The 24,279-nt window shown below is 40.1% G+C and overlaps 2 protein-coding genes across 2 annotated transcripts in view; both read right to left on the bottom strand.

The window, feature by feature from the left end:
• The window catches only part of LOC127106434 (ethylene-responsive transcription factor ERF017-like), a 35,250-nt gene extending 16,984 nt beyond the window's left edge, over nt 1-18,266 (bottom strand). The window contains exon 1 of the mRNA XM_051043728.1: nt 18,040-18,266. Coding sequence (XP_050899685.1) covers nt 18,040-18,266 — 227 coding nt within the window. The remainder of the gene's footprint in view (nt 1-18,039) is intronic.
• Nucleotides 18,267-22,273: 4,007 nt separating this feature from the next.
• LOC127106423 (uncharacterized) lies at nt 22,274-23,808 on the bottom strand. Its single transcript, XM_051043718.1, has 4 exons — nt 23,727-23,808; nt 23,052-23,387; nt 22,650-23,006; nt 22,274-22,497 (listed from the first exon to the last, which is right to left on the bottom strand). The coding sequence occupies exons 1-4, from the start codon at nt 23,806-23,808 to the stop codon at nt 22,274-22,276; spliced, it is 999 nt and encodes a 332-aa protein (XP_050899675.1).
• Nucleotides 23,809-24,279: the final 471 nt, after the last annotated feature.

Here is a 24,279-nt window from a genome sequence, read left to right as displayed (position 1 = left end):
CGACCATGTTAAGAACTGCCGAGCAGAATCTGAAGTCAAAAGGGAAGTCCATTCTGATGATCGGAAATGGAAAGAGACAGAACAAAAGACCCACTAAGCAGAGTGATAAGGGGAAGGGCAAGGAAGTTGCCAATCCCAGATCCACTGCTGCTTTGAAGCCTAGTGGAGGCATAGCAAAAGAAGGCACCTGCTTCCATTGCGGTAAGACCGGACACTGGAAGAGGAACTGCCCAAAGTACCTGGAAGATAAGAAGAATGGAGTAGAGACTTCAACTTCAGGTATTTTTGTTATTAATTTATCTACTTTTGCATCATGGGTATTAGATACTGGATGCATTTCTCACATTTGTACAAATGTGCAGGAACTAAAAAGGAGTAGAGATTTGGCAAAAGGTGAAGTCGACCTACGAGTTGGCTATGGAGCAAAGGTTGCTGCTTTAGCCGTAGGAACTTTTGTATTGACTTTACCTAGTGGTTTAATAATTCAGTTAGAGAACTGTTATTATGTATCTGCAATTAGCAGGAATATTATTTCCATTGCTTGTTTGGACAAGTTTGGTTTTTCATTTATAATAAAGAACAATTGTTGCTCAATTTATTTGAATGATATATTCTATGCTACTGCACAAATGAACAATGGACTGTATGTCCTTGATCTTGAAATGCCTATTAATAACATTAATACAAAAGGGTGAAACCTAACGAGTTAAAACCAACTAGGTAATAATATTAAAACTCTTCGATCAGATCGAAGTGGTGAGTATTTAATCCTAGAGTTTGATGACCATCTGAAAAAGTGTGGGATCCTATCCCAACTTACTCCTCTTGGAACATCCCAATGGAAGGGTGTATCTGAGAGAAAGAATCGAACCCTGTTGGACATGGTCCGATCCATGATGAGTCACACCAATCTTCCAAACTCCTTTTGAGGACATACACCATTGACATCAGCTAACACACTTAACCGTGTTCCATCCAAAAGGTTGAAAAGACACCATATGAGATATGGAGTGGTAAGAGACCATATATGTCTTACATGAAGATTTGGGATTGCGAAGTTTATGTGAAACGACAAATTTCAACTAAGCTTGAGCCCAAATCTGACAAATGCTTATTTGTGGGGTATCCTAAAGAAACAAGAGGATATTATTTCTACAATCCTTCTGAGGGCAAAGTGTTTGTCGCTCGAACTTGAGTTTTCCTAGAAAGGGATTTTATTTCCAAAGGAATCAGTGGGAGGAAAGTAGAACTTGAAGAAATTCAAGAATCACAAAGTATCGATACACCTATGGAGGAATTAGAGCAGGAAACACAAGTAGTTGTGTAAGAGCAACCTGCTCAAATAGAACAAGACCAGCGTAGGTCAGGCAGGATACGTCACCTACCTGAGATATATGGATATCTGATCAAGGTGATGTATTACTCATGGATCAAGATGAGCCTGTGACCTACTCATGGAATCTTCGTTTTGATGAAACAGTAAAACTGTATGGACTCATCAAGAACGAAGATGAGACTTGTGTCTACAAGAAGGTTAGTGGGAGCATGATCGTATTCCTGATATTATATGTAGATGACATATTACTCGTTGGAATCGATATCCCTACCCTGCAACAAGTAAAGTCTTGGTTGGGGAAATGCTTTTCTATGAAGGATCTGGGTGAAGCAGCCTATCAGAATCTATAGAGATAGATCATGAAATGCTTGGCCTAAGTCAGAGTACATAGACAAAGTGCTGAGACGCTTTAATATGAATGATTCCAATCTGGTTATGTGTTTTGCTTAAATGGTGGCACTGTGAGCTTGAAAAGTTCAACGCATGATGCAGTTGCTGATTCTACAACTGAGGCCGAGTATATTGTTGCCTTAAGTGCAGCAAAGGAAGCTGTTTGGATCAATAAACTTGGCATAGTCCATAGCATTGTGGATCCCATTGGTATCTATTATGATAACAATGGTGTTATCGCACAAGCTAAGGAGCCTAGATCTCACCAACGATCCAAACACATACTTAGGCGTTGTGCGAAAATATGTAAAGTACCTACACTTGACAATGTTGCTGACCCACTGATAAAGCCTCTTGCGCAGCAGAAGCATGATGGCCATACTAGATCAATGGGCATACGGGGTATGCCTGATTGGCTCTAGTGCTAGTGGGAGATTGTTGGTGTAAGCCCTAGAGGCCAATACTTTTGGTACTTGTATCGAATTATTTAAAGGCATTTTCTTTATTATGGTTGATTAATAAAGTCCCTGGAATAGATAGTCCGTTTAATGTATTAAGTGTGACTTAATCATGAGAACACATTAAACATAAGGACACTATTCTTAAAGTATCCATAGTCGAGCTTTAATGTGAAGTGGGATAACATTAAAGCATTAAGACTATTATGCTTGTAGACTGATGATCACATCTCATGGATCATGGATAAAGAGTTATCAAGTCTTAAACATAGGTATGAATATTAGGAGTAATATTTATACCGGATTGACCCGCTATGAGAATACTATATAGAAAGTTATGCAAAGTGTCATAAGTTATTCTCATGGTGATAATAGTGTATACCACTCTTCGACCTGAAACCACTATGGATCCTAGATGTAGAGTCGAGTGCTTTATTGCTGATCCAACGTTGTCCGTAACTGGATAACCATAAAGACAGTTAATGGGTACTCCACGAAGCATGCTGAGGGACATGAGTGTCCTAGATGGAATTTGCCAATCCTGCGTAACAGGATAAATGTCTATGGGCCCAATATTGAACTGGACAAGGGTGACACGGTCTATACCTTGTGTTCAATATAGACATAAGGGCAAAGGGGTAATTATACACATAATTATTATCACAGGAGGTTTTGTCAGATCACATGACATTTTCGTGACTTGGGTAGCAGTGATGTGTTGCTAGATACCGCTCACTGTTTATTATGTTAAATACGTGATTTAATATAATTGCCAACGCCGCGAAAACCTATAGGGTCACACACAAAGGACGGATTGATGAGAGATAGAATAATTAAGGAACATCGTAAGGTACGGTGTACTTAAGTAGAATACGAAATATGGTAAGGTATCAAGTACTTAAGTGATTTTGGCATATTATGAGATATAGGCCAAAATGCACTTAAGTGGGCTTTTTGGCTTGAAGCCCACACAAGTGGTTCTATAAATAGAGCTCTTGTGCAGAAGCTTTGCATGGGAATACAACACAACTAAAGAGTTGGAATTTCGTATCTCTCTCTCACTCAAAGCCTTCATTCATAACAGCTAGCACTGCGATTGAAGGAATCCGTTCGTGTGGACTGAGTAGAGACGTTGTCATCGTTCAACGTTCGTGATCGCCCCGTGGATCTGTATCAAAGGTTTTGATCATTATCAGAGATCTGCACCAAAGGTTTGAATCGCCACAAGAGGTAACGATTCTATCACTGATCATGCCCATTCGTAAGGATCACTAAATGGAGAAATTTTTAAATTCCGCTGCGCCTAGGATGGCAATTCTCCAACACTCGCAACCCGTCCGGTCAATGCTGGCTTTTCACTTGTTTACTTGATCAGATCCATCTTGGAAATCCACAAAGTGGTATGAACCAGCATATACTGTCTCAGTCGGCGAGCAGCCTATGCCAAAGTACAGCAAGTTTTCTCGAGCAGTGAATGTATTGTTTCACAATTGGTAAACTTTTTGCTAAGGTAAATTGCATGCTCTTTTCGACCAGACTCGTTATACTGACCCAGTACACACCTCATAGACCCCTCGAGGGTTGTCAAGTACAGAATTAATGACCGTCTCTCCACCGGGAGGCATCAGAATCGGAGGCTCCTGCAACTTATTCTTTTGACCTTTCAATGCCCCTTGGCAATCATTATTCACCTGACCGTTTGCTCTTTTTTTTTGAATGGGTTCCCACGTGGCTGTCAGATGAGATATGAACCGTGAAACGCAATTCAATCTATCTAAGAAACCACAAACCTTCTTTTCTGTTCTCGGTTCAGGCATTTCTTTGCATTGCTTTTTTTCTTTTCTTTTCTTTCTTTTTTCCCTTTTTTTTAGCAGGATCCACCTCGATTCCTCTTTCGTTCATAATAAGCCTCGGCAACTTACCGGACAGCACTCCACGAGTGCACTGATTCGGACTCAACCTCAGTCTGAGTTGTCTCAACCGGTCAAACAACTTGGCCAGATCCACCAGATGCCCCTCTCCTGCTTGGGACTTTGCTATCATGTCATCAACATGGCATTTAATTCCACGATGAATCATATCATGAAACAAAGTTACCATGGCTCTTTGATACGTGGCACCGGCGCTCTTGAGACTCGGCATCACCTTATAACGCAAAGTGCCCCATGGTATGATGGACGTTGTTTTCTCCATATCATCTGGCGACATTTTGATCTGACTACAGCCAGCAAAGCCATCCATGAAGGAAAACACCGAGAACTGAGTTGTATTATCTACCCACACATCGATGTAATGGGAAATCACCATTCAGACTGGCTCTGTTCAATCTCGGTAGTCAACACACATTCTCACCTTCTCATCCTTTTTCGGCCCCGGCTTCCGCTTCACTGGAGGACAGTCTTCTCTCAATGGTAGCTTGTGCGCCACGACATCGGTATTCCACCCTAGCATATTTTAATAAGACCGGGCGAAGATATCGACATACTCTTTCAACAGTGCTACCATTCTGCTCTTGACATTTGCCTCTGAAGCGGCCCCAACTTTCACTTCCTTTCTGCCCTCGGCGGTGCCTGGAATAACAATCTTGAATCGCTCCTCGTGGGGTTGAAGCACCTTCTCCTCTTGTTTCAACAACCTGGCTAATGCCAGCAGATCACAATCTTCTTCGCCTTCTTCTTCGGCATAATAGATCGGATTGTCGAAGTCATACAGAGGTGTAACCGAATTGTTATCAATGAGATCAGGAGGATAGTCACTTTTGAGGTCAGAACCAAATGAATCAAAAGAAAGAAAAATGAAAATAAACATTGCCATTTTTATTTTTATTTTTAAACTGCAAAAATAAATGAAAAACAGGGAACATCGCTTTTAATACAAAAACATCAATTTATTACTGATGCAAAATGTTGCAAAATGAAACACTTGAGATGGCCCTTACAATGGACCAATACGTTTCGGGCAAAACGTATGGCTTTCATGCAAACAGAATTGAAAAACAGAAATACTACTCTTCGGGATGAGTGACAGTGATGATCTTTGAGGCCTTCCAGTTTCCTGGTACGCACGATCTTATCCACGAGTCAAGCTCGCGGTCACGGTCAATCTCTTCACCCACTGTACAGGCGTGACCTGGATCCAGCATTCCGGCACTGACGAATGTGAACGGTTGACAACGTCCTCTGTTTTGTCTAGACGAGTCTTGGTCTGGCTGATAGCCAACTCCAAACATATCTACTTTCACCACAATGTCTATGATCTTTCCCCAGCCTAGGGCTTCTCCGCTTTTCACCACTTCCATGGCATGTTTGTAAGAAGAAATGGACAACTTCTTCTCTTTCTCAGCTAGAATGGCATCCTCTACCTTGACGGTTTCAACTGCCTGACTTGGTGTTTCACATGGTTCACCATCCATTCCCCCTTTCATCATTCTTTGGATCGTCTCCTCCCTCATTACACACCCGTTTATGGCGACAGCCGCACAACAATTATCAACACTAGGGAAAGCTCCACTCTTCACCAGATGTTTCGGGACCACAGACATTGGAGTTTTTAATTGATCCCCATCAGTCACATTTGTTCCTCTCTTGTCCTTTGACATCACCTTCACCCCCACAGGACCATGCATTGGCACGGGGTTAGCATTATCATTCAGTGTTGGTGCCAAACTGATGGCCTTAGAATCCACCATATCTTGGACGGCATGCTTAAAAGCTCTACAACCCTCAATGTTATGTCCGGGTGCCCCAGAATGGAACTCGCACCTGGCGTTCTCATCGTAGTTTGCAGGCCTCCGATGCAGTTCTACAGGGACCAATATCCTTGGCCGAACTAACCCAAGATCCCTCAACCTCTTGAACAGAAGGGTATAAGTCACAGGTGGCTTACCAAATTGACGATCCGTCGTCCCCTTCTTCACTTGGCACCCAGCTTTCTGTGTTTTCTGTTGAGGTGGCGGTTGTTGCTGTTGTGCAGGTGGATTACCAACAGGAGTGATTACAGTGGCAGCATAAGGGTGGTAACGATCCTTACCGCGTTCTTTTTTTGCCTGCACACCACCTGATTCAACCTCCTTCTTGGGCTGACCATTGCCAGAGGGCTTCTTTACTACGGATGACGGAGCCTTTCCCTGAACTTTCTCCTTTATCATCCAGTTTTCAATTCTCTCCAACCTCTCAGCAATTGCTTTCTGCCCCAAGGCGAGCCCTTGCACAACACTGAACAACTCTCTCATCATCTCTTTCAATTCGAGAATGTCGGCGTTGGGTGGATCCATTAGCTTGGATTTGTTGAGTCTGGCAGGATATCTGAACGGGAGAGCTATGCGCACCGGTTAGATACTAACACCTACAAAATAGAAAACAGGTTAATATGACTCACACATGCAATGTCTATCCGTACTAGGAATATTCTGTCCTTTGATTCTGGCTTCATTGAGATGGATAATATTTCAACAATAATATTGACATCTGGATGTCTCTCAACCAGAATCTCAATCAAAAATGGACCCTGAGTACGGATAGACATGGGTGGAATGCGGATGGATGCGAAACGGGAATGATGGAATGATGCAAATGCATGCAGGCAGGTCACTGTGCCATCTTCCAAGTCAACTCAGGATCAACTGTACTGGACCGGTCTCTGAACTGATCACAATCATCTGAGGGCCCGAGTAACCATAAATCCAACTTGGGAGGTTCCGAAATAAACGGAACCGGGGGATATATCACTATCATCACAAGAAATCCACTGAACGGATGACAACCAGATCCTCTGAACAAGTATCCTCAAATTCAACCCCGGGATCCGAAATAAACGGAACCCGCTGATAGATATCACGGACAGAATTCCGGCGTGTCAGAGATAGATATCCATAAGTCCATCTGAACCATAGTCACCATCAGTACCTGCAAATGATTCAATCCCTCCCCACTCACGGGTGTCATCTAGGCCAGGGTAATGTCAAGAGAAACGCAGGATAAACAACCCTTTCAAGAATATCATCATATTCACACCCGATGTATGTAACGATAATACCCCATCAGGATCTGAACTGCTCGTGATACCATATTCCGCTAAGTGGCGCTATACCACCCGCTTCCCATGAATCACTCTATTCCTAGGTGTCCTAAAGTTCACTCATGGCCTGGGTATTGGGCCTTTTACCTCTTGTGATTCCCACCCCACAGAAAAGCAGAGACACAGCCAGCACAATGATAACTGATGCATGCAAACATAAATGCAAATATATACAATCACAGCATAATCATAAAGGCAATAAATAAAGAAGTAAAAGCAACCAAAACTATCCTAATGAGCGCTAGGACTGACTCGCTTAGGGAAGATGGACCAGCAGGAGGTCAACTTCTCTAATCCCCAGCAGAGTCGCCAGCTGTCGCATTACGCGAAAAACCGGCGGGAAAAAGACACAGAGCCGCCACCGTGCGTTATTTATCCCAAAGGAGGGAAAGGAAACGCTCGAAGTAAACCTGGAAAGGAATGGTCTCACGACCAGAGATTGATAGGATCGGGAGTCGGTTATGCGAAGAGAAGGTATTAGCACCCCTGCGCATCCGTCGTACTCGACGGGATCCACGCTCAGAAAGAATAGAAGAAAGGTTGCTAAATAAACTGCTGAAAGAATGCACAAAACTGGAATAAAACACAGATGAAAGACGAAAGAAGGTGACTCGGCAGGATGTCGCATCCTGGTCCTACATAGTTTGTCAGACATAAACATCAGAGTCGACGTAGTTCGGGGACAGGGGAAACGTGCTCGCTAGGATGTCGCATCCTATGCATACATATCTTCTCTAACCAGAGGAAGAATCAGAGCACTCGTAGCTCGGCTAACGCACGCCAAACAAAACACAAACAGGAAACCGACTGCCAATCGCTGGACTTACGTCAGACTCCGCACAAACAAACCCACACAGGAAACCGACTGCCAATCGTTGGACTTATGTTAGACTCCACACCAAAAAACTCAACACAGGAAACCAACTGCCAATCGCTGGACTTACCTCAGACTCCAACAAGCAAACAAGACACAGGAAACCGACTGCCAATCGCTGGACTTACGTCAGACTCCAACAAGCAAACAAGACACAGGAAACCGACTGCCAATCGCTGGACTTACGTCAGACTCCAACAAGCAAACACAAGGGTTGAAAAAGAAGAAGGGCGCCCGGAGAGATCTGCTCATCTCCTGCCTACGTACCTCATATGGTATGAGGATCAGGGCGACGTAGTTCCCCTTAACAGGGAAAGAACTTCTATCCTAACCAGAGACTAGGGAGATAACAAGCTACTAGGGAGACTACGACTCGAGCCTAGAAGTTGTCATGCATACGATCCCTATGTTGAGGTCTCTATCCTAACTTGTACAGGAAGCAAGCTATCCTAAACAGCACATAAGCAATCACAAGCACAAGTATCACACACTATATGCAAACAATTGGCTCACACAAGGCTGGGCTTTAGTCAAGGGGTCAAATCAACCTCGACAAACAAGCCAACTGGAAAGGGGTGTTTTGAGCTCTTAACCCTAACATTGAGAGTTAGGGTGAAGCAGATGAAATGGAAATGAGGGTTATGCCTCATAGCTCTTATCCCTGGCCTGGGAGAGCTTGAATCAAATAGAAAGTGTGGGAGTTCAGAATGTAGGAACTCTTCTCCACAAATGACTGACACAACAAGATTTTGGGTTTTTATTCAAAGTGCATCAACACATGGTGTGAGCAGGATGAATGACTCAACTGAATAGCAGGGGATGGATTGCACATCCCTTGTATCTGCCAATGCCTCTTCACTTAGGAGGTCTTTATATGTACAAGGCACAAAGATAAACAAGCATAAACATTGCCTCTTAAGGAGGGCTTCAGACAGGTGCCTGCCAAAGTAACATGACAGGTCTTCCAGACTACATGAAGATCAAGGAATTATACCTAAGTGGTATGCCAACCACAAGCAAAGCAAAGCAAAGTTCAAATGAACTTAAAGCAACTTAGGTACCTCTTGAAGAGCAGGTTCTGATTTTGCACGATCCAAAGCTCCAAATGATCCAAATCTCCTTATGAATACTTGTAGTGATGATTGATGAAGAATTTGAGGCTTAGAAACGTGTAGATCCAGCTTAATTTGAAATTGCCATCAACACCTTCAAGCTTCAAGCATGCATGAATCTGGCACGAATTGGACAAAGTAGCACTTGATTCTTACTCTAAACTTCACCAGGATCAATAATTTACCAAGAGAAACGGTGTTTATGCGTGGAATTTTGAAGTTCTTTGTGAGAGAAATTTTGGATCAAAACTCAAATTCTAGATCTGAAACTGTGTGTTATCTGCAATGCAGTTATAATTAACCTTATATATGTCCTGCTAATTAATCTGAAATCATGATTAGGCCAAAGCTAAATGAGATTAGAAGGATATAGGGTGTATGCACCAATTTGCATTTTCACTTCATGCATGAAATGGCCACGTGAACAGTACACACCAAGGGCCCAAATTCATTTAAAATCACTCCATGCACACATTGGAATTGGAAATATATGCATGTGATCAACCAATTTTGATTTTGGCAATTTTCCTTCAAAAACTTCATGAATGAGCAAATGATCATATGTTCAAATTTGATGAGGTATTTGTAAAGTTCATGTCATGAGGAGAATTGTGCAAAAAGGAGCACTCAAATTGGAGTCTTGGTTCAAAAGATATGGCCATTTGAAGTTTCAAGCACACTTTGCAATGATTTGATCATAACTCCTTAACCATTCATCAGATGCTCATGATCTTGGACTTTTTGGAAATGGGAGAGAAATATCTTCAACTTTCATGTTGGACAAAATTTCATTTGAAGCTTATTTGATGTTGGAAAGTTGAGTTGAAGTTGGTCCAAAAACTAGCCATTTTTGGAAACTTGAAATTACAGGTCACTTTCCATTTTGGGAAACTTTTGATCTGGCTTCAAAATCTTCAAGGTAGATGTTTGAAATGTTGAATAAACCTCTTTTGGACATGAATGAAGTGTTTCAAACCATTTCTCCACCTCCTAGCCCTTAGTTGACTTGCAGTTGACTTTTATGGGCCTCAGATGACTTGAAACTGCACTGTGGACTTTGAGCCTTCAACACTTGGCCAAATTGCATCAAAATGATCCTTGATTCACACAAGCTATCTAGAACAACCATAGGGCCTTCATCTCATGGAAATGCTTGGTCTCTTGCACAGTTGACTTCTCCTGATGCTAGTCTTGATTGATGCGATGTAATGTGTTATGCAATGTTAATGTAATGTTAATGACCTAAAAATGAAATGAATGAATGAATGAGGGGTGCAAATTTGAGGTGCTACAGTAGCCCCCAGACGTAGGTGAGTTGCACCGAACTGGGTTAACAATTGCTTGTGTTATTCGCTTTACCATTCTGTTTATTTTATCCATTGTGTGTTAGCAGATATCAGTGTCGTAACATTACCTTCGACATCTTATATCTGATACTAGAATTTCAATTGGTATCAGAGCAGGCATCCTGCTCTGGTTCTGGGTGAGATCTAGGGGCAATACTTTCTGGTACAATGGAGAGAGATGGAGGATCTGTTCATAGGCCACCAATTTTGGATGGTTCTAACTATGACTATTGGAAACCTAGAATGGTAGCGTTTCTGAAATCCCTTGATAACAAGGCTTGGAAAGTTGTGCTAACAGGTTGGGTGCATCCTGTCATTACTAAAGAAGGAGAAGCCACCACTGAGAAGAAGCCTGAAGAACAATGGTCCAAGGAGGAGGATGATCTTGCTCTTGGAAACTCTAAAGCCTTGAATGCAATATTCAATGGGGTAGACAAGAATATTTTCAGGCTGGTAAATAACTGTGAAGTGGCCAGAGATGCTTGGGACATTCTCAAGGTCACTCATGAAGGCACCTCTAGGGTAAAGATGTCTAGACTTCAGCTGCTCACCTCCAAGTTTGAAAACTTAAGGATGAAAGAAGATGAAAACATTCATGAATTTTACATGAGTATCCTTGAGATTGCTAATGCATCAGGAGCCCTGGGAGAGAAAAGGATAGATGAAAAGTTGGTAAGAAAAATACTCAGGTCACTCCCTAAGAGATTTGCAATGAAGGTGACTGCCATAGAAGAGTCTCAAGACATCTCCAACATGAGGGTAGATGAGCTAATTGGCTCCCTCCAAACCTTTGAGATGGGATTGATTGAGGGAACTGAAAAGAAAACCAAGAGCATTGCCTTTGTATCCAACACAGAAGAGGAAAACAGTCAAGATGTGGATAAAGAGTGGGCCAATGAAGTTGCAATGCTAGGGAGACAGTTTAACAGATTGTTAAAGAAAATGGATGTTAGATCCAAGGCAAATGTCAAAAACATCTCATCTGACATCAGCAATGGAAGAAGAGTAAGGTCAGAAGAAAAGCCCAAAGAAGGAAAAGAAGTAAAGTGCTATGAATGTGATGGGTATGGACACATTAGAACAGAATGTGGTACCTACCTTAAGAAGCAGAAGATGAGTCTTGCTGCCACCTGGTCAGATGAGAGTGATACAGAGGAGGCTGCAAATCTTGTGACTGCTTTGACAGGAAGATGGGGATCTGATGAAGACTCAAGTGATGGTGAAGTAACCTTTGAGGAATTGGCCTCTACCTACAGAGAGCTGTGTCAGAAAAGTGTAGAGCTAAACAAGCAGTCTTTAAACCAGGAGAAAGACATAACTCAACTTGAGAATGAGAAGGTAGAATACTTGGAAACCATCTCCAAATTGAAAACAGAAGTTATGGCTCTAAAGGTCAAGCTAGATGAAGATCAACAAGTTGAGAGCCAGAAGATAGTTCAACTGGAGAAAGAAAAAGCAGAACATGTGGAAACCATCTTCAAGCTAAAAACTGAAGTTGTGCTCTTAAACTCAAAACTAGAAGAGACAACCAAGTATGTAAGGATGTTGAACAATGGATCTGACTCCTTAGACAAGATTCTTCAAACTGGACAAATCACAGGAGTCAAATCTGGAATAGGGTACCATAAAACTAAGGCTGAAAGTAGTTACACTGGCTGCAAACCTCAAGCTAAACCTAAATGCAGCAATAGTAAGAGCAGTTCCAAGATGTCACATCATATGTCACACCATCAGAAGAAAGAACAGCAGAAAGACAAACACCAAAGATGGAGATGTCATTACTGTGGGAAATTTGGACACTCAAGGCCCTTCTGCTATAAGCTGTATGGTTACCCTACCTCCTTTCATCAACATCATCAGAAGAGAAAATAGCAGGATGGCAAACACCAAAGATGGAGATGTCAATACTGTGGGAAATCTGGACACTCTAGGTCTTCCTGTTATAAGTTATATGGTTATCCTAGCCATGTTCATCAACAGACTCACTATCAACCCAGACCCAAACATCACAGGCCTATCAACAAGAAGCAATGGGTTCCTAAGACTAATGTTACAAGTCTAATGGATCACAAAGAAGAGTGTTATTTTGATAGTGGATGCTCTAGACACACGACTAGGAACTCAGACTTGATAACTGATCTTCACCCTCATGACTTAAGCCATGTAACCTTTGGTGATGGAGCTAAAGGTGAAATAAAGGGGATAGGCAAGCTTGAGTGTCCTGGAGCTCCTAAACTTGACAATATTCTACTGGTCAAGGGCTTGACTTCAAATCTAATAAGCATCAGTCAGCTAGGGGATCAAGGACCAACAACAACTGCTACATGTGGAGCGCTCAAATGGATAACCCCTCTAAGATGAGTACAGTTGCAAGAAGAATCATCAAGGGAAAGGAAAAGTGTTAAATAAGGATGCTAAGACCTAACCTCAAGGAAGAAAAGGTCATGATGGCCCAAACACCTGAACATATGACTGGTGGTATGAAGTCTGAAGGTAGTAAGAGCTTTGCTGAGACACAAGGGACTATGAGTTCAAAGGAAATTGAGAAAATATCAGATGAAAGCAACAATGCTCAACCAAGTTGGATGAAATTACTGATAATTATATACAATGTCACACTCGATTTATGACATTATATTATGACAACCTGGATGGTACACCTTTGTCCAAAGAACATATTCAGCACAGCTGGACCAAGTACATCACTTGCTTTCATCACTCATGTAGAAAATATGTTCATAGTTCTACAACATGAAATGCAACTAACCAACAGGACTGCAAGGGATTGGTATGTTGTTCAACTAAAATATGAAAAGGGAAAATTAGGGGATTGGTTTCTTGAGAAAATATGGCAATTAATGAGAAGTGGAAAAGGTAACAAAAATATTGTCTGCCCAATGAAAAGAAAAAGCCACATTAATAATGAATCATCTCCTAGTATTGGAAATAGCATCTATTTCATTTGCACACTCTGCCTGAACACAGTTCCATCTTCATCAAACTTCTCAAAGAACCTCTGCTAGGGCAAAGAAAGTTTTCTCAAAAGTTCAACAACATGTCTCAACATCCGTCAACATCTAGCTCAAAATCCTTTCATACTAGAACTTCCTCCATGGAATTTTTAGATGAAGATTTGATGGACGTGAGTCCTCTGCGTATGATACCAGGTAAGGTTCCAAGCTCCCCTTTCATGGCTAGAGCTAAGCAAGGTAACACTCCTGAAAAATCGCCTGATAAAGAGGACATGCACTCTACTGATCGCATCATAAGAAACCTAGTTACTAGGATACTGAATGAAGAGCATGAAGTTAAGGACATTTTTACCCCTCTGTCCAGAAGGGACCCCTCACCTGAGGTGGAAACCCAAGATGAGAAAGATGATGACTCATCTAAAACAGAAAAGGAAGTAGCTGCTGAGGAACTATGTTCTCTTGGAAAAAACTTACCTAGTATGTCCCCTGATACTGCTCAGGACATTGAGGAAGAAGGGTCTGAGGAAGAAGATGACATGTTGGTCAATCTTGTGAAAACAAGTGTAGCTAATAGGCTGAGAAAAGGAAGAGTATGGCTGAGATAAGGACAGGTAGGAAAGAGAAAAGGGTTGCTGGTATAGGTCCCTCCAAGACTTGGAGTAAAGTAGAGGTCAGGAAGATGAAGGAAAGTGAGAGTTCTGAATCTGATGAGGATGTCGAATATGATGTCTCAGACATTCCCCCTGTTAAAAGGAAGCCTGTAAAGAAGTCTCCAAACAAAGTGGTTGTTGTTCATCTTGACAATATCTCGTTTCACGTGGAAGGTGGTACTTCCAAATGGAAGTTTGTGACTCAAAGAAGGGTAGCAGTTGAAAGAGAATTGGGAAAAGAAGCAAGTGAAGTAAAGGAAGTCATGGAGTTAATTAAGACAGCTGGTCTTATGAAAACTGTGACTGCTCTGCCTCAGTGCTATGAGGGGTTGGTCAAAGAATTCATTGTGAACATCCCTGAGGAGATATATGAAAGAAGCAGTAGGGAGGGCTGCAAAGTTTTTGTAAGGGGTAAGTGTGTGAAACTTTCACCTACTATCATCAACAAGTTCCTAGGGAGAGGAACTGATGGAGGAGTAGATCTAGAGACCACAGACAATGAGGTCTGTAGAATTATTACAGCTGGCCAAGTTAAGGAATGGCCTAGTAGGAAACACCTATCAGCTAGTAAGCTCACTGTGAAATATGCCATTCTGCATAAGATTGGTTCAGCAAATTGGGTACCTACTAATCATGTCTCTACCATCTCCATTGCCATGGGAAGGATCATTCATGCAATTGGAACCAAGATAAACTATGATTTTGGGAAATTCATATTTGATCAAACCATCAGACATGATTCTACAAATGTTGTGAAGTTACCTATTGCATTCCCTTCCCTTATGTGTGGCATTATCCTTAGCTAACAACCAGGCATACTTAATACTAATGACATACCAAGCAGGAGAAAAACCCCTCTATCCATTCATTATAAGTTATTTGAGGGAAGTCATATAAATGATGTTGTTATGACATCAGTCAGAAGAGAGCCTACATCTCAAGGAAGCCTAATTGATCAATTGAAAGATACCTGCAAGGAATTGGAGAAGGGTATGAAGGTGGCAAAGGCAAGAAAAGAAGCTTTGGAAGCTCTTATTTGTAACCTGGAAAAAGAAGAGTTAGAGAAGGATGGTAAGGACTCAGATGGAAAAGCACAATCTAGTGGCTGCTCTGGAAGCTCTGAGTGTTCAGAAGATGAAGATGAAGGTGAAGGTGATACTTCCTCTTCTGATTAATGGTTCCTGCCTGAATTGAAGACTGGGAGGTGTGGTGGAAGCTGGGTTGCTGTTTGGAAGGCTGTTGTCTTGATTGGTTTTTGTTATTGTATTTTGTAGCAGTCCTCTTGATGCCTGTTATGTAATATTTAGGGCTCTTAATGAGTTCCTTGGATTTGTTCATTATTCCAGCTATCACAGCTGTGTTTAATGATGGTGTGTTCTTCCTGACTTTTTGTTTTAACATGCTTAATGTTATAACATCTGTTCTAACATTCTCTGCTAGGCTAATAGACATTTATTTTGTCTAATTGGTCACCTTTGGTCAATTTTGACTAAAAAGGGGGAGAAGTGCTGATATGGAAGTTGTGTGTGGCTGGACTGGAGGACAACTATTATTGAAAGAAGTGCACAGGTGCGAAGACAGAATGGTGTTCTGTTTACAGATGTTTACAGATGTCAAAGAGGATGTCTGATATGGTGCACAGGTGTTGATGTTGAAGCAGATGTCAGTATGACATTCTGGCTGGTACAGGTGTTGGAGTTACAGTAGCTGTTATATGCACAGATTTAGGGGGAGAAGAAGTACCCTGGTGCATTGTGCATTTGTGTGTCTTACTAGTTACATCCATAACTAGTAATTCTGTTGATTGTTGCACAGATTTATGGGGAGGAGAAGTACCCTTGTGCATGTGTGTATTACTAGTAGCCATAGCTAGTAATTATTTTGCTTCTGCTGCTGATTAAACTTCTGTTATGTTGTTTAACTGCTAATAGTTTGCCTTGTGAACAAAAAGGACAGATATATGTTTTAGCCAAAATTTGCCAAAGGGGGAGTTTGTTGATTCTAAGTGTTGGCAGCAATTTTGGTAAAACAAAGAGTGTTCACAAGATGTCATGTGTGATGTCTTAACATGAGATATCCTATGTACCTGCTGGAGTTAAAGAACATGTGCAAGCAGGATTGTTTCAGAATGCCACATACAATAACAAGGCTTCTGATATTGGTTGTATCTGCTGGAGCTTATATGGAAGACATGTTCATGCAGGATTGTTTCAGATGACATACACAATGTCATGGTATCTGATATGGTTGTACCTGCTATAAAAGGAAATTGGATTATGCAGGATTTTTCCAGGATGTCAGACCCGATGTCATGACATCCTGTACACAAAACATTCAGTATGAATGTCTGGTGTTTTGTGATTGCACAATTAATGGCAATCATTGGATGATTGAAGATATGGCTAACTGGCGCACTCAATCATGGATTACAACCAGATTTGCTTATTTTCCAAGGAGATCTCTACAGCTGTTATAAAAAGATTTGATTGGAAAATATATTTAGGGTTTTCATGATGTCCAATGCTTCTATAAAAAGGGACTTAGAAAACCTGTTTGAACACACAACCAAGACTGAGCGAAATATAGAAAGAGAGCTAGGGTTTGTGTCTGTTTAGTCGTAAGACTTGTAGGTCATTCAAGTCATCCATTGATGATTGAATTGGACTGATTTGTGGTTGTAATTTGTCACTCTAAAGCTGTTAAGCAAGAGTGTGTGTCCACTTGATCAAAGCTGTGAAGCAAGATCAAGTGTGTGTCTTCTTGATCAAAGCTGTGAAGCAAGATCAAGAGTGTGTCTTCTGGATTGAAACTGTGAAGTAAAATCAAGAGTTTGTAATTGAAAAGTATTTTCTTTTCACAAGGGATTGTTGTTTAAGATCACTAGTGTGTGATTGTAAGGGAAGTGAGTGGGTTCTTATATCTAAGAGTGCTTAGGTAGAAGTTGCACGGGTAGAGATTAGGTGAGAAAGACTGTAACTTGTTGAAGTGTACGGATAGTCTTTGAACTAATTCTATTTTAGTGAATTTCCTTCCTGGCTTGGTAGCCCCCAGACATAGGTGAGTTGCACCGAACTGGGTTAACAATTGCTTGTGTTATTCGCTTTACCATTATGTTTATTTTATCCATTGTGTCTTAGCAGATATCAGTGTCGTAACATTACCTTCGACATCTTATATCTGATACCAGAATTTCACATTCATTTTGAGTCTTTTTATTTTTGTATTTTTATCAAAAGATTCAGAAATATTAAATAAAATTATTTACACTTCATTTTATTTTTATGGTGTTTATTTAGAAATATTTGAATTTTAGTTTTTTTTAATTGATTTAATTTGATTTTATCAATTAAAACATTTGTGTTTCTTTGATTTAATCTTGACCATCGAATCAGGATTAATCAAAGACTCATATTTGCAATCCAAGTGAATTCCTTGCAACCAATCACAAAATAAAATTAAATGAATAAAGTTAATAAAGAAAAATATAAAAAAAATCAAAATATCTTCCTTCCCCCAATAGTAAGGGGACATGCGTATCTTATCAAAGAGGAAAAAAAACATTTTGGAGGCTGATACGTTACCAAACGCGGCATAAAAAAGGGGAGATTTCCTCCACTCAACGTGTGCCATGCGGAATAAAGAAGGAAACCGTTAGACTAATGGATGGACTTGTAATGTGATGACTAAATATACTCAGACTCGGAAACATTTTTGGATCCACCACAGAAAAGGAGGCCTTACAAAGAGACTACTTTTTCACGTTAAAAAAGGGGGGACTCTCTTTTTTCTTGAAAAAATTCAGAGTTGCTTCCACTTTTCATGAACAATAACTCAAACCCACCATCATCTTCTTGCTTCAATGATCTTCCACATACAGTATCTCTCTCATCTTTCCACAGTGAGTTTATTTTTTCTACAAATCTTAAAACACTCCCATCCGTATTCACACCATCACTCATCCAGACCCACCGTCGATTTTCAACCACATTAACTCCAAGCTCGTCGGCATCAGCCCTTGCACTCCACTGTGAACAACTATCAAAGCCTTTCATGACCACTGAACTAACCTTTAATCATCGGCCAAGCCATATGAAACTTCCCTAAAACCTAACTCATCGACAGTGTCGTGCCGCGAAAAATACCCAAGGGCATCTGTAGTAAGCTGTATAATATATATCTAGAATAATATCATACAAGTGTTATTATTTGGTACTGATACAACATAAGAGCCTAATGGCATCATTATATACACATGTCCAAATTAAATACATCAAGAGACATGTTATACAATAAAGCCTAAGAATAAAATCTAAGAACTATGTACAATATCATCATTATACACAACTCCACAACGGAAGATCACAATAATAAGCATCCCTTGAAACATCAATGCACATCTCCTCTTGCATAAAATAACCTGCAAATAATACCTAAAAAGCAACAACAATATTGGGGTGAGATGATAATCCCAATGAGTTCTCCTATCCTATGGATTCACTTGGCTCTACAGGGTTTTTAATCGGTTTCCTAACTCAAGTCTTCAAAAGATAATGACTTAAGTAACTAGGGTATTATCGCATTGTATGGAAACATGTACATTTGAGTTCACCAACTCAAAACAATCATTATTTGGAAACCATACCAAGGCATCTTTCCCGGGCCAACCCTACGTCTAGTAATCTCGATACGGGTCACAAATCCTTGTATCTTGCTTCAAATTTCTTGAATACTTCAAATTCTTCTATAGGACTCTAACCCATTTGGTTGCACTATGGGACTCTAACCCATTTGGTTGAACATATGGGACTATAACCCATTTGGTTGAACATATGGGACTCTAACCTATTTGGTTGAACATGCGAAGCAATAATGCATAAGTATAAAACTTTAAGACGGGCATGGCAATGAGGTTGTTTTCGAATACATGACTAGTTCATCAACGCAACGTGATTTTACACATCAATCACTAGGTTTATACATCCACCAATTCTCATAACAATAAATCATGTTCCATACAAAGCATATTAGCTCGTGAGTAAATTATAATTCTAGCGAATACTCGCCCATGGTACACACTGAGGTATCTTTGTGTCCAAGCATCGTCAGCTAAGTCATTTTCATAACCTAAGTTATCCTTCTAGTTCATTTACCTATTTATAAACCTAGGTTTCCTTAGTCATCTTCACATACTTTTAATCATGTTATTACATAAACCACACCATAATATAAGGCATGCATCATGATATAATTCATAAAATACATAAGGAACAAACAAGTCAAACATAAATCAGATAAGTAGTTCACATAAGGTATGAAACTATTACAAACCCCTACCAAGCATCCTTAGTTATTTCATGGTATATCATCACCATGCAATAGTCCATTCGATTATCTTTCTAAAGCTTCCAGTCTCATAACAATCAGATTCATGGTTCTTGAATTATGGTGGAAACAAGGACCATGATATTCAATCAACAATCCATATTAGTTCATAGCATACATAGTAGTTTATCATCATTATCATATCAATCATTTACGTAAAATTATGTTTTTACTTCACCATCTAATAAATCATTGAAATAGCTTTATAACGCATTTGACCATGCATCAAACGAAGTTACGAAACTCAAATTATCTAGAAATCTAATCTAATCAAGATTTAGGTTTACATTTATTCATTGAACAAATATTCAACAACAAAAGCATTGGCCTAGTGGTAAGGTTAGCACCATGAAAAGAGGTCTCGGGTTTGACCCTCATTCGTGGCGTATTTTCATTTTACAAAGAATTAGGTCAATAGGTCGACCTAAGAAGGCAATGTGTCGGCCTATGAAGGTCTTAGGTCAACCTATAAGAGGCACATGGACAATGGCTACAGGCTTCACTGTTGGGGTGTGGGTGTCGACCTAAACAAGCTATGTATCTATATATACTTAAGAAAAACTTCTATAGGTCTACCTAAACTCGTATGTGTCGACCTATGCTAAAGAAAAAGCTATTATTGGTCGACCTAAACTCGCCTGTGTTGACCTATACATGTCTTTTCCACATAAAAACCCAACTTTTCCAACCTGCATAAGTTTTGTTTCATTCCTAACAACCCAATCCACCAACATGAACATTAATACACATCAAGGGAACATCACACACACACACACACACACACACACACACACACACACACACACACACACATATATATATATATATGTATATATATATATATATATATATCGTATTCATAATAACAACAACAATAACATCCTTCAATCACAAGACACAATAATCATAAAGAGTAACACTCAACACATACAATTTCCATGATTTCTCAAGTTAATGACGCACATAATCATGGTCACAATAACAACAAGATTAGAACATGTGAAACACATAATCATGGAGAATAGGAGGAATCACTTGTTCATGGCAATATTATAGTCAATATAGAACACTCATCATGCATCTTACTAACTATCATATGATTCTAGCACAAACCCTACTTCCTAAAATCATAAGGTTCTAACTAGAACTCACCTTGTTGAAGAACAAGATGATGTAGAAGATGTCATGAAGATTGAAATTCTAGTATCAGATATGAGATGTCGAAGGTAATGTCACGACACTAATATCTGAACAATAAGTGCAATATAAACAGGATAAAAACAGAGAAACAATTAAACAAGCGACACAAGCAATTGTTAACCTTGTTTGGTGCAAACTCACCTACGTCTGGGGGCTACCAAGCCAGGAAGGAAATCCACTAAACAAAATTAGTTCAAAGACTCTCAGTAAACAACTTCAAGTTACAGTCTTTTCGCCTAATCTCTACCCGTGTGACTTCTATCTAAGAACTCTTAGATATGAGACCCTACTCACTCCCCCTCAATAACAGCAGTGATATAATAACAAATACAAAAAGAAAGAAGACACACTTCAAGGACACATACTTGATCTTGCTTAAAAGCTTCAACCAAGTAAACAAATACACTCGTACTTCAAAGCTTAGAGTGGACAAATTACAATACAAAAGTCAGTCCAATTCATACATCAATAAGATGAATGAATGGCTCACAATACAAAAGTTCACACAAGGCTAAAACCCTAAAACTCTCTCTCTTTATCGTTTGTATCTTGTGTGTGTAAACCAGGTTTTACATGGCCTTTAAATATAAGCTTTTTGAATGGGCCTGTGCAGCATAAAACCCTAATTCTATTTTACTTGTGTATCTCCTAAGAAACAACAGCTAATCATCCCTTATTGGAAAATAGATCATTCTGGCTTTAAATCAAATTACTCCTTGAATAGCGCATTCAACCTCCACATAAGCACACACAGATTTGCATGAAAAGCGCAATACCAAAATACATAACATTCAGACTAAATGTTCTGTGTGCACATGTCTTAACATCGGGTCTGACATCTTGACTAAATCCTGCACAACCATATTTAAACATCCTGCAGGAAGTTGATATCACATTTCAAGACAACACGCGTGACATCTTGTGATAATTCTAAGTTTTACCAAAATTGATGCCAACACAAGGAACCAACAAACTCCCCCTTTGGCAAATTTTGGCTAAAACATACATTAGATCATATGTTCATAAGAAATCAATCAAAGTATCAGTTCAGCAGTAGAAGTAAACATACATACATTACTATCAGAAATAGCAACTAATAAACACACATGCGCTTGTGCTCAGAACACACCACCTCCCCCTTCAGCTAGTCCACACCAATCTGCTTCACACAGACATAACACTTCTCCCTCTTTGTATCAAACATAATCTCAAACATCATCTATAGCTATAGCTATTTCTCCCCCTTTTTAGCCAAAAGAGACCAAAGAGACAAAATAAATGTTTATTCAGTCATAAACCAAAATGTCAAAAGTTAAGGGGTTACAAAACCAAGTACAAAATCAGCTGTAAGCAAGTTGAGGTACAAACCAACAAAACAGAAAAACAGAATTTCCAAAATCAAGAAAATCCATCACATCAATAAAAACCATCACATCAATGAACACCATCATATCACTAGGGACCAAAGTCAAAGGAGCTAATCAGAGGAGCTTGAGCTTGCAGCTTCATCAACACTAGAAACAGAATTACCACTTGTCTCATCATTAGTTGCAAACCTCTCACTAGAGGTGTGGGCTTCAACTTCCTTAGCATGATCAATATTTTCCCCTTCAGCTTGCTCCAAGCTTGCAATCAATGCTTCCAATGATTGTTTCCTAGCTGTTTCTACCCTTATCCCTTCACCCAGCTCTTTACAATCTCCTTCAGCTCAAAAATAGTTCCAACTTTTGAGGCTGACTTTTTCATGGCAGATGTCATGACAATGTCTTCAACATGACTGCCTTCAAACAATTTATAGTGCACAGACAGAGCAGGTTTTCTTCAACTAGGTAATTCATTAGAACTCATAATACCAGGATGTTGATTCAGGATAATCCCACAAATCATATAGGCAAAGGCAATAGGCAGCTTAACTGCATTAGTAGATGCATGCTTGATGATTTGTTCAAACATAAATCTACTATAGTCAAAATTCAGTTTGGTTCCAACAACAAAAATAAACCTTCCAAGGGTATTAGCAATTGTGGAAATGTGGTTGGTAGGCACCCAATTTGCAGCTCCTATTTTATGCAATATTGCATACTTGACTGTCAACTTCCCAACAGGAAGATGCTTTTTAATAGGCCATCCTTTCACCTGCCTTGATGTAATTTCTCTACAGACCTTATTGTCTGTAGCTTCCAGTTCACCTGCACCCTTAACTCTTCTTCCTAGAAAATTGTTAATAACAGTGGGAGAGAATGTGATACACTTACCTCTCACAAACACTTTGCAAAATTCCTTGATTTTCTTATCAGCAATATCCTCAGGAATGTTGACAATGAATTCCTTAACTAAACCCTCATAGCACTGAGAGAACCCAGCCACAGTCTTCAACAACCCAGCAACCTTTATCAGGTCCATGACCTCCTTGATTTCAGCAGCATCCTTTCCTAACTCCCTTTCCACAGCCACCCTTCTTTGAATCACAAATTTCCATTTGGCAGCTTCGTCCTCAAGATGGAAAGAGATATTATCCAAATGCACAACAACAACTTTACCAGGGGACTTCCTCACAGTGGTTTTCTTCACAGGGGAGATGTCAGGGACATCTTCCTCAACATCCTCTTCAGACTCAGAAACTTCTCTAACCTTCCTCTTCTTCACTTCAACCTTGCTCCAAGATTTGGAGGGACCAATACCAGCAGTCTTCTTAGTTTTTCTAGCTGACATAAGTTCAGCCACAAATCTTCCTTTTCGAGTCTTCATACGTTTAGCCACACTTGGCTTTAAGTGATGAAGTAAGCTCTCCTCTTGATCATCAGACCTATCATCCTCTAGGTCAATCACATAGTTTGTATCATCATGCTTCTCAGAGTGGGAAGCATTGGCAGTTTTAGATTCCACAAATTTTCCTTTACCAGACACAGTTTGCCCTAGGGAGCACAAACCTTCAGCAGCCATGTCCTTCTCAGAACTGGAGGAATCGTCATTTTTCTCACTATGTTGTTCAACCTCAGGAGAGGGGTACATTTTAGACAGGGGAGTAGAGACTCCCTTCACAGAATGTCCTTCATTAAGGATTCTAGTGACTAGGTTTCTTATGACACGACCAGTGTGGTGTATATCTTCCTTAGAGTTAGTGGCATGAGTTGAGACAAAAGGGATACTAGAGATGTTACCTTGATTGGGGTATGCAGAAGCTGAGGCCTCCATGGGATGGTTTAAATCAAGGGCCTCGCAGGGAATAACTGATAGAGGAACCACATCCAAAATCTCATCATCGTGAATGTCCATGGAATGAGTGCTAACCTTGTGAGTAAACTTAGTAGTTCTTGAAGCAGAAGTAGTTTGATGTTGTGACATCTTGAAGTTTTTGTGGAAAAAATGTTGTTGCCCTAGCAGAGGAGTGTGAGGAAGGAGCATGAAGATGGAATAGTTGGAGTAGGTAGTGAGGTTGTGGGGGTAGCGTGTGAAAACGTAATAGATGGAATTTCCAAAACT

The sequence above is a fragment of the Lathyrus oleraceus genome, chromosome 1 (assembly GCF_024323335.1).
Source record: "Lathyrus oleraceus cultivar Zhongwan6 chromosome 1, CAAS_Psat_ZW6_1.0, whole genome shotgun sequence".
NCBI classification, from domain to species: domain Eukaryota; kingdom Viridiplantae; phylum Streptophyta; class Magnoliopsida; order Fabales; family Fabaceae; genus Lathyrus; species Lathyrus oleraceus.
The sequence above is the reverse complement of the archived record's forward strand: the minus strand, read 5'-3'. Positions and strand labels throughout refer to the sequence as shown.